This window comes from Trachypithecus francoisi, unplaced genomic scaffold, assembly GCF_009764315.1.
Source record: "Trachypithecus francoisi isolate TF-2019V2 unplaced genomic scaffold, Tfra_2.0 Lachesis_group11, whole genome shotgun sequence".
Lineage (NCBI taxonomy): Eukaryota > Metazoa > Chordata > Mammalia > Primates > Cercopithecidae > Trachypithecus > Trachypithecus francoisi.
Window position 1 is genome coordinate 52,464,441 of NW_022681456.1, and position 16,600 is coordinate 52,481,040.

At 34.4% G+C, this 16,600-nt stretch overlaps 1 protein-coding gene across 1 annotated transcript in view; it reads right to left on the reverse strand.

The window, feature by feature from the left end:
• The window catches only part of ACSS3 (acyl-CoA synthetase short chain family member 3), a 178,787-nt gene that overhangs the window by 76,028 nt on the left and 86,159 nt on the right, over nt 1-16,600 (reverse strand). The window contains exon 8 of the mRNA XM_033221156.1: nt 10,277-10,428. Coding sequence (XP_033077047.1) covers nt 10,277-10,428 — 152 coding nt within the window. The remainder of the gene's footprint in view (nt 1-10,276; nt 10,429-16,600) is intronic.

The window sequence follows — 16,600 nt, forward strand, 5'->3', positions numbered from 1 at the left end:
ATGTTGGCTATTTTTATGCCTTTGTTGGAGAAATCTGTATCCAGGTCTTTTGCCCATTTTTTGATCGGGTTATTTGTTTTTCCACAATTGAGCTGTGTGAGTTCCTCATAAAATTTTGGATATTAACCCCTTATCAGATATATGAGTTGTGAATATTTTTTCCCACTTCATAGGCAGCTGTTTCTTTTTGTTAGCTATTTCCTTTGCTGTGCAGAGCTTTTTAGTTTTGTGTAATTCCATTTATTTATTTTTGCTTTTGCGACCTAAGCATTTGATATGATATACAGAAAACCGTTGCCAAGCCCAACAGCCAGAAACTTTTCCCCATGTTCTCTTCTAGAAGTTTTATCATTTCTGGTCTTATATTTAGGTCTTTTATCGATTTTGAGTTGATTTTTGTGTATGATGTAGGCTAAGGATCTAATTTCCTTCTTTTATATCTGGAAACCCAGTTTTACCAATACCTTTTATTAAAGAGACTACTATTCCCTATTGTATCTTCTTAGTGTGCTTGTCAAGACTTAGTTGACTATATATATTTGGATCTATTTCTGGGCTCTCTGTCCTGTGCCACACTGATCTATGTTTTTATTTTCATGCCAGTAAGCTACTGCTTTAATTACTATAGCTTTGTAATATACTTTTAAATCAGGAAGTGTGATGCCTTCAACTTTGTTTTTCTTTCTCAGAATAGCTGTGCCTTCTTGGGGTCTTTTATGTTTTCATACATATTTTAGAATAATTTTTGTATTTCTGTGAAAAATGCCATTTGGATTTTGGTAGAGATTGCATTGAATCTGTATATTGCTTTTGATAGCATGGACATTTTAATAATATTAAATCCTCCAATCCATGAGCAATTGGCTATCTTTCCATTTATTTGTGTTTTCTTCCATTTCTTCCATCAATATTTTATAGTTTTAATGTATAGTTTTACAGTACCAATATAGTTTTCCACTTCTTTGGTTAAAACTATTCCAAGGTATTTTATTTTATTTTTTCAATGTTATTGCATATGAGGTTTTTCTTAATTTCTTTTCAGTTAGATCATGATTTTTGTATGAAAATGACACTGATTTTTGTATGCTGATTTTGTATTCCGCAATTTAGTGATTTCACTTATTAGTAATAACTTTTTTGTGGTATCTTTGGAGCTTTTTGTATGTAGGACCACATCATCTGCAAATAGAGATTATTTTATTTCTTCTTTTTCAAATTAGATACATTTTATTTCTTTTTCTTGTCTGATTGTTCTTGTTAGTATTCCAGTATTACGTTGAATAGAAGTGGCATGAGTGGGCATCCTTGACTTACCAGATCTTCGTGGAAAAGCTTTCAGTTCTCTCCAGTGATTGTAATGTTAGCTGTGGTTTTTTCACAAAGTCTTTATTATTATAAACATTCCTTCTATACCTAAACTGTTGAAGGTTTTTATCAAGAAAGGATGTTGGATTTTGTTGAATGCTTTTTCTGTGTCAATTAGGATGATCCTGTTAATGTGATGTATCACACTGATAGATTTATGTATGTTAAACCAGTTTTGCATGCCATGGAAAAATCTCACATGAACACAATGTATAATCTTTTCATGTGTTGTTGGATTTGTTTTGATAATACTTTACTAAGAATTTTTGCATGAATGTTCCTCAGAAAAATTAACCATAGTTTTCTTGTGATATCTTTGTCTAACTTAGGTGTTAGAACAATGCTGGTCTCATAAAACGTGTCCGGAAGTACACTTCTAGCTTTATTTTTCAGAAGAGTTTTAGAAATATTGACATAAATTATTATTTGAATGTTTGGTTAAATTCAGCTCTAAAATCATCCGGTCTTGGGCTTTTCTTCGTGGGAAGGGTTTTGATTACTTCTTAAATCATTTTAATTGACTCAATATTGGTAGCTCATATTTTTCTAGGAATTTATCCATTTTCTCTAGTTTATCCAATTTGTTGGCATATAATTGTTCATAATATTCCCTTATGACCCTCTTTATTTTTGAGAAGACTGTTAGAATTTCTTCAGTTTTATTTTTGATTTTATTTATTTGAGTGTTTTCATTAAGAGTTTGTAAATTTTGTTGTTGTTCTTCAAAAAGCAAACTTTAGTTTTATTAATTATTTTTATGGTTTTTCTCTTTCTATTTGATTTATTGCTGTTCTGATATTTATTATTTCCATCTCCTAATTTTTGGTTAGTTGTTTATTTGTTTTGCATTCCTTGAGGGGTAATGTTAGAATATTTATTTGGGATCTTTCTTCTTTCTAAATGTAGGCATTTACTGCTATAAATTTTTCTCCTGGAACTGCTTTTGCTGCATCCCACAAGTTTTGGCATGTTGTGTTTCCATTATCATTTTCCTCAAGATGTTTTTAAATTGTTCTTTTGATTTCTTCTTTGACCCATTGATTGTTCAAGAGCATGATGCTTAATTTCCACATATTTGTGAACTACACAAGATTACTCCTATTATTAACTTACAGTTTCATATCATTGTGGTCTATAATTATACTAAATATTATTTCAATCTTATTAAGTTTGTTATGGCTTTTTTGTGGTCTAACATGTAGTCTATCCTGGAGAATGTTCTGTGTACACTAGAGGAAAATAAGGAGTCTGCTTCTGCTGGAAGTGAAGTTCTGTATATGCCTGTTAGGGCAATTTTGTCAAAAGTTCAATTTAAGTCCAGTATCACCTTGTTAATTTTCTGTCCGTTTGATCTATTCATTGTTGAAAGTGGGATTTTGAAGTACCATATTGTATTGCTATCTATTTCTTCTTTCATGTTCATTAAAATTTGCTTTATATATTTAGCTCATCCAATATTGGGTGTATACATATTTACAGTGGTTGAGTTATCTTAATGAACGACCCTTTTATCATTAACGAATGACCTGTGTCTCTTGTGACAGCTTTTGATTTGAAGTCTATTTTATCAGATGTAAGTATAGCCACTACTGCTCTCTTATGGATTCCATTTGCATGGATGTTCCTCTTCCATCTTTTTACTTTCAGCCTATATGTGATCTTAAGGCTTAGGTGGGTCACCTCAGTGGAATTTGTTTAATCCATTCAGCAACTACATGATTTTCGTTAGAGAACAAAATCTGTTTACAGTCAAAGTTATTATTAATAGGTAAGAACTTACTTCTGCCATTTTGTTTATCTTCTGGTTATTTTGTATCTTCTGTGTTCCTTTTCCCCTTTCTTGTTGTCTACCTTTGTTATTTGATAATTTCTGTAGTGCTAAGCTTTGATTCCTTTCTCTTTATCATTTGTGTCTCTGCTGTAGATTTTTGTTTTATGGTTGCCATGAGGTTTACATAAAACATCTTGCAACTAGCAAAGGCTCTGACTGTTTGCCGCTTGTAGAAAGAAACCAAAATCATGAGAACAAAGTGTGATAAAAAGAGAGGAGTTTTAATTATCTGTGCTAACAAGGGGAAAAGTGGGTGGAATTCTTCCAAAAAATGTTCCACTCTTCCCCTTGCTAGCATGGATAATAAAGTCTCCTCTCTTTTTATCACACCTCATTCTTGTTATTTTGGCTTCTTTCTATAAGCAGTGAGCAGCTGGACCCTTTGCCAGTTACAATTTTTGGTGGCCTGCATGGGGAGAGAATTCTGGAGGTGTCTGTTCTGTGTCAGTATTCATGTCCTGAAGCTTCTAAGAAAAATACATGACCAGATAAGTGAGCACGATGTAAATTCGACAAGCATTTAGGTAAATAAATGTGCATAAGGCATGGGAGGATAAAGTGGGAAAGGGAAAGAGAATGGAGGTTCACAGCACATTCTAGAAAATGCATTTGTAATTTGTCTCAACGCTGTGTCCTGAGACTGGGGAGAAAAGAGGAAAGAAAGAAAAACAGTTTTTAAAATGCAGTTTGAAGCTAAGTTGGTTGGTTAAAATCTTATAGATATAATGAACTTTTCTAAGCTGATAAAAACTTAACTTCTGTTGCATATAAAATCTCTAGATTTTTATGGTCCTCCTGATACACAATTTGTTTTTGATGTCAAAATATGCATCTTTTTACAGTGTGCTTCTAACCAACATATTGGCTATTATTAATTAATTAATTGACTTTTAACCTTCATACTAGGTGTATGTATGATTTATGCATCACCATTACCTCTAGAATAAAGTTTTATACCTTCGTATGTATTCATGTTAGTAATAATCTTTCCTTTGCTTCTCCCTGAAGGACTTCCTTAAATATTTCTTATAAGGCAGGTCTAGTGATAATGAATTCCTTCAGCTTTTGTTTATTTGTGAAATACTTTACTTATCCTTAAATCCTGAAGGACAGCATGTCTGGCTAGCAGTTTTGTTTTTTACTTTATTCTTATTCCTTTCAGCACCATGCCATTCTCCCCTGGCCTACAAGGCTTCTACTGAGAAATCTGCTGATGGTCCATAGAAATTCCCTTATATGTAATTTGATGCTTTTCTTTGTCGCGTTTAAAATTCTGTTTATGACTTTTGATAATATAATTATAATGTGCCTCTTTAGATTAATCTATTTTGGGATCTGTAAGCTTTAGGGGTCTGAATATCCATATCTCTCCCAAGACTGACTAAGTGTTCAGAATTTTTCAGAATGTATTTCATTAAATAAGCTGTTAATCCCTTTCTCTGTCACTTTCCTTCTTAAATAACATAATGCAATACTTCTTCACTTAATGATGTCCCATAAATCTCATAGGCTGTCTTCACCTCTTTTCATTCTTTTTTCATTTCTTCCCGTGAATGAGCCATTTCAAAAGACTGATTTTTAGGTTCACAGATTCTTTTTCTGCTTTATCTAGTCTACTATTAAAGCTCTCAATTTTTTTTTTTGCTTAATTGATTGAAATCTTTGGCTCCAAGATTTCTGGTTCTTTTTTATGATATCTATTTCTTTGTTGAAGTTGTCATTCTGATCATGAATTATTTTGCTTATTTCATTGAATTTTCTATTTGTATTCTATTTTGTCTCTCTTGGTTTTCTTAAGATCATTAATTTAATTTCCTTTTCAATAAATTCATACAGTTCTATAAATTTGGGGGTCAGATACTGGGAAATTCTCATGTTCCCTTGGTGGCAGCACGTTCCCTTGAGTTGTTGTGTTTCTGGTATTCCCACATCAATGCTTGTGCATCTTCTGTTACAGTTTCCTCTTCCAAACTTTAGAGAATGACTTTCATAGGGAAAAACTTTCACCTGATGTTGGGCTGGAGGGCATCAGTTGGGCAGAGTGCAATGGTTCTGGTATTCTGTGGGTGCAGTGGTGTAGTCTCCACACAGCTTCACTACTTGAGATCAGTGTTAGTGATGACTGTAAATGCCTTAGTGACCTGGCTGCAGGAGTTTCTGGCAGTGACATTACTGTGTAGGATATTATGATAAGGGCTTTAGAGATCCTACTGTTCCTGTCTTTCTAACACTGGGAAGTCTTAGCTGAAGAGGCCTTTGTTGATATTGGTTCTAACATGATTCACAGGCAGTCACAGTGACACTGGGATTCAGGGCCTAATACCTATTTTAATTCTCTTGGGCCACAGAAACATAAAATTAAAATACTCTGGCATTTCACTTGTACAATACAATGTAAGCCGCCTTAAATCAAGCCCACGTTTTGACTTGGGTAAACTATAAATCTCTTCTTTTAGTTTAGGATAGTAAACTAATGCAAAGAGGTTCAATGAGACTGATGTTGGCATTCTCCTTGAAGATGCAACTTGCTATAATTATCTTTGATTATGTATAAGATTAAACAAAAATGTAGGTCCATGATCTGGTGCAGTGATGCATTCCTGTAATCCCAGCACTTTGGGAGGCTGAGGCAGGCAGATAACCTAAGGTCAGGAGTTTGAGACCAGCCTAGCCAACATGATGAAACCCTATCTCTACTAATAGTACAAAAATAGCCAGATGTGGTGGCAGGCACCTGTAATTCCAGCTACTTGGGAGGCTGAGGCAGGAGAATCACTTGAACCTGAGAGGCAGAGGTTGCAGTGAGCCAGGATCATGCGACTGCACTCAAGCCTGTTCAGCAGAGTGAGACTCTGTCTCAATTAAAACAAACAAACAAACAAACAAACAACAAAACATATCCATAAACCAGCAGAAAAAACACCTAGACTATTCAAAGCACATTATTACAAAACAAAAATAAAATATTTTTCTTCACTTTGCTTTTTCCAACTTGTATCTTAGGTTCAGGGTGCACATGTGCAGATTTGTTACATGAGTAAATTGTGTGTTGTGGTGTTTGGTGTACAGATTATCAAGTAATCCAGGTAACAAGCATAGTACCTGATGAGTAGCTTTTTGATTCTGACCCTCCACACTCTGCCCTCCAGTAGTCCCTTGTGTCTATTGTTCCCTTCTTTGTGTCCACGCATACTCAATGTTTAGCTTACACTTAGAAGAGTAAACATGCAGTATTTGGTTTTCTGTTCCCACATTAATTTGCTTAGGATAATGGTCTCCACCTCCATCCATATTGCTGTGAAGGCCATGATATTCTTTTTATGGCTGTGTAGTATTCTACGGTGTACATGTACCAAATGTTCTTTATCCATTCCACCATTGATGGGCATTTAGGTTGATCCCATGTCTTTGCCAAGTTTCCTGAGGCCTTCTCAGAAGCTGAGCAGATGACAGCATCGTGCTTCCTGTACAGCCTGCAAAACCATGAGCCAATTAAACCTCTTCTCTTTATAAATTACCCAGTCTCAAGTATTTCTTATACAATGTGAGAATGGACTAATACAATGTCCTCTGCCCATTTCTTAATGAGGTTGTTTGGTTTTTGTTTGTTGAATTGTTTAAGCTCCTTATATATTCCAGATATTAAATCTTTCTCTGATGTATAGTTGGCAAATATTGTCTCCCATACTCTACATTGTCTGATGATAGTTTCTTTTGCTGTCCTGAAGCTTTTTAGTTTAACTGAACTTGTCAGTTTTTGTTTTTGTTTTTGTTTTTGCAATTACTTTTGGAGTCTTCATCATTAAATCTTTGCCAGGGTCTATGCCCAGAATGGTATTTCCTGTATATTCTTCTAGGGTTTTTATAGTTTTAAGTTGTATGTTTAAGTCTTTAATTCATGTTGAGTTTATTTTTGTGTATGATAAAAGGAATGGGTCTGGTTTTAACCTTACGCATATGGCTAGCCAGTTATCTTAGCACCATTTATTGCATGGAGTCCTTTCCCAATTGCTTGTTATTGTTAACTTTGTCAAAGATTAGATGGTGGTAGATCTGTAGCTTTATTTCTAGCTTCTCTAACCTGTTCCTCTGGTCTATGTGTCTGTTTCTGAGGCAGTACTATGCCATTTTAGTTAATGTAGCCTTGTAGTATAGTTTAAAGTCAGGTAGTATAATGCCTCTGGCTTTGTTCTTTTTGTTTCAAATTGCTTTGGCTATTTGAGCTCTTTTTGGTTCCATATAAATTTTAGAATAATTTTTTTTCTACTTCTGTGAAAAGTGTTATTGGTAACTTGATAAGAATAGCATTTGATCTGTAAATTGCTTTAGGCAGTATAACCATTTTTTAAATATTGATTCTTCCTAACCGTGAGCATGGAATGTTTTTCTATTTATTTGTGTCATCACTGATTTCTTTCAGTAGTGTTCTGTAATTACAATTGTAGAGATCTTTCACCTCCCCGTAGGTGTATTCCTAGATATTTTATTCTTTTCACTGCTAATGTGAATGGGATTGCATTTTTTTTATTTGGCTCTCAGCTTGGATATAATTGGTGTATAGAAATGTTACTTATTTTTGTACGTTGATTTTGTATCTTGAAACTTTACTGAAGTTGTTTATCAGATGTAGGAGCCTTTGGGCAGAGACTATAGGGTTTTCTAGGTATAGAATCATATTATCTGCAAAGAGAAATAGTTTGACTTCCTCTTTTCCTTCTGGATGTCTTTTATTTCTTTCTCTTGAGTGATTGCTCTGGCAAGGACTTCCAGAACTATGTTGAATAGGAGTGATGACAGTGGACATTCTTGTCTTGTTGTGGTGGGGAATCCATCCAGCTTTTGCCTGTTCAGTATAGTGTTGGCTGTAGATTTGTTATAGATGAGTCTTATTATTTTGAGGTATGTTCCTTTGATGCCTTGTTTGGAGTTTTACAATGAAGGGATACTAAATTGTATTTATATATTTTTCTGCATCTATTGAGATAATCACATAGCTTTTGTTTTTAGTTATGTTTATGTGATGAATCACATTTAGTGATTTGCATATGTTGAACCAACCTTGCATTACAGGAGTAAAGTCTACTTGATCATGGTGGATTAGCTTTTTGATGTGCTGCTGGATTCAGCTGAGAATTTTTGCATCTATGTTCATTAGGAATACTGGACTAAAGTTTTCTTTTTTCATTGCATCTCTGCCAGAGTTTGGTATCAGAATGATGCTTGCCTTATAGGATGAGTTAGGAAGGAATCCCTCCCCTTCAACTTTCTGAAATAGTTTCGATAGGATTGGTACCAGCTCTTCTCTATGTTGGTAGAATTCACCTGTGAATTCATCTGGTGCAGGGCTTTTTCTAGTTGGTAGGATGTGTATTACTGATTCAGTTTCAGAATTCCTTCTTGGCTCATTAAGGATTTCAATTTCTTCTTGGTTCAATCTTTTTTTTTTCTTTTTTTTTCAAATGGAGTCCCACTCTGTGGCCAGGCTGGAGTGCCATGGCGTGACCTTGGCTCACTGCAACATCTGCCCCCTGGGTTCAAGCAATTCTCCTGCATCAGCCTCCCAAGTAGGTGGGACTACAGGCCCACACCACCATACCTGGCTAATTTTTGTATTTTTAATAGAGATGGGGTTTCACCATGTTGGCCAGGGGTCTCCACCACGTGATCCACCTGTCTCAGCCTCTCAACGTGCTGGGATTACAGGCATGAACCACTGCGTCCAGCCTCTTGGTTTGATCTTAAGAGACTGTATGTTTTCAGAAATTTATCCATTTCTTCTAGGTTTTCTACTTTGTGTGCATAGAGGTATTTGTAATTGTCTCAGGACTTTTTACATTTCTGCTGAGTCAGTGCTAATGTCCCCTTTGTCATTTCTGATTGTATTTATCTGGATCTTCTCTCTTTTTTAAATAGTCTAGCAAGTGGCCTATCAGGTTTTTTATTCTTTAAAAACTCAACTTTTGGTTTTATTGATCTTTCATATGGTTTTTTAGCATCTAAATTTTTTTCAGTTCAGATCTAATTTGGTTTTCTTTTGTCTGCTAGCTTTGGGATTAGTCTGCTCTGGTTTTTCTAGTTCCTCGAGGTGTGATGTTAGGTTGTTAATTTGAGATTTTTTCTAACCTTTTTGTGGGCATGTAGTTCTACAAACTTTCCTCTTACCATTACTTTAGCTATGGCCCAGAGAATCTGGTATGTTGTACATTTGTTTTCATTCAGTTCAAAGGATTTCTTGATTTCTACCTTAATTTCATTGTTTACCCAAAAGTCACCCAGGAGCAGATTGTTTAATTTCGATGTAATAGTATGATTTTCAGAAAGCCTCTTGATATTAATCTCTATTTTTATTTCATTGTGGTCTGAGAGTGTCATTGTTACGTTTTTTAATTTGTTGAGAATTGCTTTATGGCTGAGCACATGGTCGATTTCAGAGTATTTCTCATATGCAGATGAGAAGAATGAATATTCTGTTGTTGTTGGGTGGAGTGTTCTGTGGATGTATGTCAGGTCCATTTGATTGAGTGTTGAGTCCCAAATATCTTTGTTAGTTTTCTGCTTTGATGATCTGTTGAATACTGTCAGTGTGGTGCTGACATCTCCCACTATTATTCTGTGTTTACCTAAGTCTCTTTGTTTTTCACTTTTTTAACATATTTAATTTGGACTATAATTTTTCACATTTTATCTGTATACATGCATTCAAATATTGTCCCTTCATTTAACCCATTGTTCTATTTTCAAAAGACAGATGTTAGTATATCTGCATCCATCAAACTGTGCATTTTAAGTCACAATAGACATTTTGCCTTTTAAGGAAAACATAAGAAGAGTGATTTTTAAAAGTAATATTTTGGTAATATTTGAACTGAAATTAACATGATATAATATTTTAACATCTCTAAGCAGAGTTAAAATTCCAACTATTTCAAAATTATATTTAGACAAGTTATTCTTAATAACACTCTGAATCTTTTGGCTCTTCCTATAAGAGCATTACAGTACCAGAAAAAAATATAATGTTCACTTATTCATTTTGATTGCACTTTCTAATGTCATTTGCCCTATGCATCCCAACATCACCTTGTCAGAGAGTACTGCTTCCCCAAGACTGCCCCAGGGTCCTGTTGACGGATTGCTCTAATTGCAGTTGGTGCTGTAAACAAGGCAGCTACTCCATGCTCTGCAAGCACACGGAAATAAGCGCCAGCATCTGGTGTTCCCACAGGCTTCCCCTACAATGAGATTCATTTAAAATGTCACTGGGTAAAATGTCTCATATTTCACTGACAGTTCAGTAGTTATACATTTAACACAACAATGTTAATAATATGGGATTTTCAACAAATCTTAGTTTTAAAATATTTCCATGTTCTGTCATAAATAAAGCAAACCAAATACCCAGGCATAAGAGAGGCTGTTTGCTCCATTATAGTATCCTAAAAGCTTTCAAATTATAATTTCTTCTTCATCAAGTTTTGAAAAATAAAGAATTAAAAATACATATCACATTCAAATTAAGAACATAAAACATTCTTGTATTTGCCAAAAAAACCTAAATATGGTTGTTATGAATATTGAACTTTAACGTATTTTTCATGATCAGTATTAAGAGTGACAACAGTATTTCTCAAAACATTTGAGAAAAAAGAAAAATCTACAAAAGCAGTGATTCCTGAGCAATGACCTTTTCAGTTAAATGTCTCACTCCAAGAAAAGTAACTCCTATGAATTAAAAATAATCCAATAAGATGTGCCAAAGTGCATGTTTTCCACAGACTCAAAATAACATTATATATGTTCAATGGAAAATCACGCATAAAAATCTCACAATTTGGCAAGCCATGCAATTCAAAAGACAAAGAAAGGTTTAGTTGATATTTCTGAAAAGTGGAAAATAGGCAAGTTACTAAAATAAATCAGTAACTCTGCAAACATTCTAACTAACCCATAAAATCTATCTTGGCCAAGCTACATCCCCTTATTCTGTAATCAATCCTCATCACTGCTACCTTTTCCTGTGTTTCTAAAGCAAGATGACTGGAATGTTAATATATGTTTTGGAAATATATATATATACTTATATATATGTGTATATATATATTTCACAGCCAAACCCTTTTGTGGAAGTTGGAGGCAAACAAATGGCAACAGGGTTTTTTAATCTTAGATCATTTCTAACCTTAAAAGGGTTAAGATGTATTACTGATTTCTAAGAGAAGGGTAGCTGTATTTAATATTTCCTAAATCTCCCTGATTAAATTCTCAATCTCAGTTTCCCATGAAACTCTGTAAATGACCTGTAGGAAACACCGAACTAAGGTAAAAAGAGCAAAGGCTTTGCTAGTAGCACACTCAACAATGTCCCCAAACAGGGAATAAGAAAAAAATGATGATATCCTGAGAGTTAGACCTATTAATTTTTTTTAATTTAGAAAAAGGAATGAACTATAAATGAGGTATAGAATAGTTGTCCAATAATTTAGATTCAATACTCATTGATTAGATCATTGATAGAACACTATTTTGTTTTTTTTATTATTTTTAAATGGTTTTATTTAATATTCTTTAGTGTAACTATGTTCCTATTTAAAAAAACTATTTCAACCTGTTTTATATTCTATTGCTTTGTATTTTGCCTTTTTAATACCAAAAAAGTATTTGCTGCAGCTGGAAATTCATTTTGATTATCACAACTATCTAAAGCACTATTTCAATTTATTTCATTACTCTTCATACGAATCAACACATGCAAATAATACAAAAAGCTGCAAAATACAACCTGGCAACACATGTACATAATTTCACTCACAAATTTTGAAGCCTTTAGTACATCAGTCTGAAATGAGTCTGCAACTTTATTCCTTCTAACAAACAAGGTAAACATTTTATTTTTACTTTTTGATATGTCTCAGGCACTGATCAGTTCCTTGAGTATTAGACTGTGACTTAGAAAATGTGATTTAACCCACGTGAAAATGATTTATTAACTGACCTTGTGCAACTGACTTACCCTGTCTATACTTCCATTTACTTGTCTGTTAAATAAGAATAAATCATTTTGCCAATGTTTTCTCAATAAGCTAAAAGCACTGAGATAATATTGTAGGATAATTTAACCTCCACTAAAGAAAGATATTTTATAGCCAATCGAAATTGAATTCCACGACAGTGCCAGTGTCATGAGAAAATAATTACTCACTAAAGGGTGATATTAATATCATAATTAAAATGATATCCCATGTAAGACCACCTACATAGAGGACACAGTATTTTACAGTGCCTCTAATTACTTATGTTTAATGATAACAATAAGGGCAGATCAAGTATTAAAAATACAGTCCTATGCCATATAGCAATGTTTTAGATAATTATGATACCATATTTTTTTGCTTTGTTTTGGTGGTTTTTACAACAGAGTCTCGCTCTGTCGCGCAGGCTGGAGTGCAGTGGTGCGATCTTGGCTTACTGCAACCTCAACCTCCTGGGTTGAAACGATTCTCCCTGCCTCAGCCTCCCAAGTAGCTGAGACTACAGGTGCACGCCAGAAAGACACAGGTGCACGTCTGAAAGACTACAGCGGATGAGACATCCTCTAAATAATTAAGGATTCCAAGGACAGAATAACCACGCTGAGATGTGCTCGTACAGTAGGCACACATCAGTGTAAACTTGCTGTGATAGGCAAAATTCGTCTGCTGTTTTTAAAGAGTGAGTGTCTTAGTGGTCCATTATTACACACACACACACACACACACACACACACACACACACACAAAGGCATGGATCACCAGGGACATTTTTTTTTTTCTTTTTTTTTTTTTTTTTTGAGACAGAGCCCTGCTCTCAGGCTGGAGTGCAGTGGCAGGATCTTGGCTTACTGCAACCTCTGCCTCCCGGGTTCAAGGGATTCTCCTGCCTCAGCCTCCCGAGTACCTGGGATTACAGGCACCTGCCACCATGCCCAGCTAGTTTTTGTCTTTTTAGTAGAGACAGGGTTTCACCATGTTAGCCAGGCTGGTCTTGAACTTCTGACCTCAGGCAATCTGCCTGCCTCGGCCTCTCAAAGTGCTTGGATTACAGGTGTGATACCATAGTTTTACTGGACGTTTTCTATGTTTAGATATATTTAGTTATACAAATACCATGTGCTACAATTGCCTGCAGTATTCAACACAGTAACATGTCGTACAGGTTTGTAGCCTTGAGCGATAGACTATACCATATAGCCTAGCTATGTAGTAGGCTATACCACCAGGTTTGTGTAAGTATACTCTATGATGTACACACAGTGATAAAATCTATGGATACATTTCTCAGAACGTATCTCCATTGTTAAGCAACACATGACTGTATTAGTAAAAAACTACATCATGCTTTTTATAATATATGATTCTAACTTCTATTGCAAGTTTGACCCTGTACCAAACTAATTTTCATCAATATTATACTTATGGAATATAAAAATCATGATAATGTAGCATTACTATTAGAATAGTAAAGAAGTGATTCATAAAATCTCATGTTCTTTCATAAGTTAATTGAACATAGAAAAGTTCAATTGCTTTGTGTTTTACTGTCCATTCCCCAGAAGATAATTCAATGTTATGAATAAAATGTTTTCCTATTTAAAATTACTTTCATATTTATATACTTTAGTTTTTTCTTCTTTAAGACCTTCTGTTTGATGTCAAATTTAATTAAAACAATTATGATATTAAAGAAATTACCCATTTCAAAAACAGTCTGATGATTAACATATATATTAAGCCCAGAATAATGTAAACATTTCAGTTAACATAATGCAGCATAGAAAAAGATCTTTCATCATAAACTATTGTTTACATACAAACAAATAATAAAGTGGGCAACACTGGTATATTTATTTATTTAATAAATATTCTGGGAACAATTGTGTGAATAAGCCAGATAAGCTCCTGCTTTAATGGAACACACATTCTCATAAGTTTGGATGTGTGTATGTCTATGTGTGTGTGTATGGGATAATCTTATTAGAAATTGCACGGTATATGCTGCAAGCTATTTGTGTCCAATAAACAGAGAGAATGCAGTAATAAACAGAGGACTTGTATGTTCTCAGTACCTATCACCACCAGTAGCTTCAGAAAGCTGACGCAAAGCCTGTAAGAATCTTTTATTACTAACGCTAAATAAAAGTGACTCAATGGCTTATTGATTTTAATTATAATTCTCTCCTGCCTTCATGCACGTGCACACACACATAGACAAGCGTGCACACATAAGCAATAAAATATCTTCACAATGCTTTTTAAAAGTAGCCAGTAACACACTAAGCATACTGAACTGCCTAAAGAAAAAGACATTGATTCCGTCACTTGGTTTTCGGTAAGGGACAATGACCCAGGCAATATTCAATTTAAAAATAAGAAGATTCTAAGATTGCAGGGATTTTAAACAAACAACATATACACCAAAAGCAAGAATGCAGCCAAAAATATCAACTTTAAAGCTCCTCAAACTCAAGCCTATGTGGTTACCAGTTGTTTATTTAATTTCTTTCTCCCAAACTAAGTCTACATTATTAGTTGCTTCCTAGATAATAAAGGTAGAAAGGGATGTCTACAAAGACGAAGCCAAAATTCTAAGCTTTCAGCTGTTAGAAATTATAACATTTAACCTCAGAGAGTTATAAAACATCAATTGCTAATATTAGCAAGATTTATAGTGTGGCTAACCAGGTACAAAGCACAGAAACCAAAACAGTTACCAAAATGCCTTAATATTAACATCCACATATAATTTTCTACCAGTTATGATTCATTATATTAGTATGTATTGTAGATGACAAGCCCCCAGTTAGAAAACCAGTTACTGTCTCACCTTCCCACATATTTTCTACTAAGGTTAAGTTTTCAACATAGGAAAGTGGCGAAATACAACCACTTAGCAAAATTAAGTTATAATTAAACAGTAGAGTTAAATCTTTGGACAAAATAATTGCTTTATTATTAATCCTATGATTAATCCTATGATTCTATTTCTTCAAGTCTTGAGGTCAAGACTACTTGTGATTTCCCAGACACTGATATAAAACTTTTTGAGTCAACTGCAGTTTTGCCTCTTTTTTGATGGCAGAATTAGAAATACATCTGGTCTCTTTCTGAATACTATTTCTGAGAAATGTCACCCAAGGCATGTTTCCACAGCAGTTCTAAGGTGAAGACAGCAGCATCTTTTATCGACTAGTAGCAAATTTTATTTCAGCAGACAGTTTGTTTTGTTTATTTCAGGAGAGTAATAAAACTGGAAATAGCATTTGTTGAGTTCCTACTACAGCTCATGTGTCTTTATCAAGGGAGGAGTGCTTGGGACGGCAACATTTAAACTTAAAACTTGTTAAAACGTAAGCAGTTATCCAGGATATACTATTTAGTGAAAACAAAATCAAACTGCAGAATAGTGTGCACACGATTGACAACCTTCAAGGGAGATAAATTGTAAAGCTGTAACAGGGGATGGTGAGGTTTCCAATGTTTACCCTTTGTAAGTTTTAAAATATGAAAAAAGAGGGTGTACAATCTCTTCAAAAATTGGCCTTTTCTTCCTCAATGCCCCTCTCTCTATAACTCACATTATTTTGTTCCAATTTTCAAAACATTACTGTTGCTTTAAAGCCAAATGGGATAATTCACCTATGCCTTAAGATCCTCAGACGAAGGACTTTGTATTATGGCAGATGCTCCTTTAAGAATTGAAAACTTACTTGTAAATACAATCTGATTCAGATCAGACTGACTTCCCTGATTCTTACTTGCTAGAGATGTCCCATCACTCTGCTGGCCTCACCTGTAAGGATAGGCTGCCATCTTGCCTTTCTCCATCTTATTCAAACCACCATCTAATATTACTCAAATCCAGTGGTTACTAACCCTAAATGTACAGTAGAACTTCTTGAGATGCTTTTGAATGAAACCAATGTCTGGTGCCACTTCCAGAGATTCTTATTCAATTGGCCTTGATTTGGGCTGACCACTGTTGTAATTTAGTAATTCTACTCTGTGGTCAGGATTTAGAACTGATACACGGTCCTTTGATCGGCATTATCTCAGACAAGGCTATTTTTCAATACCAACCTGCCTGGTTGTCCTAATGGATGAGCCTAGAATGTAAAACTAGCTGTTTTGAATTTTCTCCATTTGTTATAAATAAATGAGCTAAATCCAAGTGTTAACAAGTGAATATAATGATAATTGAAATCTGATTATGACCATACACAGAGGAAATTACTGGGGACAAATGCTTCATTGTCTTTAATTCTTTATGCCTTGCCCTATAAACCAGACTCTAGACTGGACATAAATGTCATGATTTATAGGACATAGTACCCTGAGTACAACTGACCTTTCTCTAGAGATGGAAGGATTA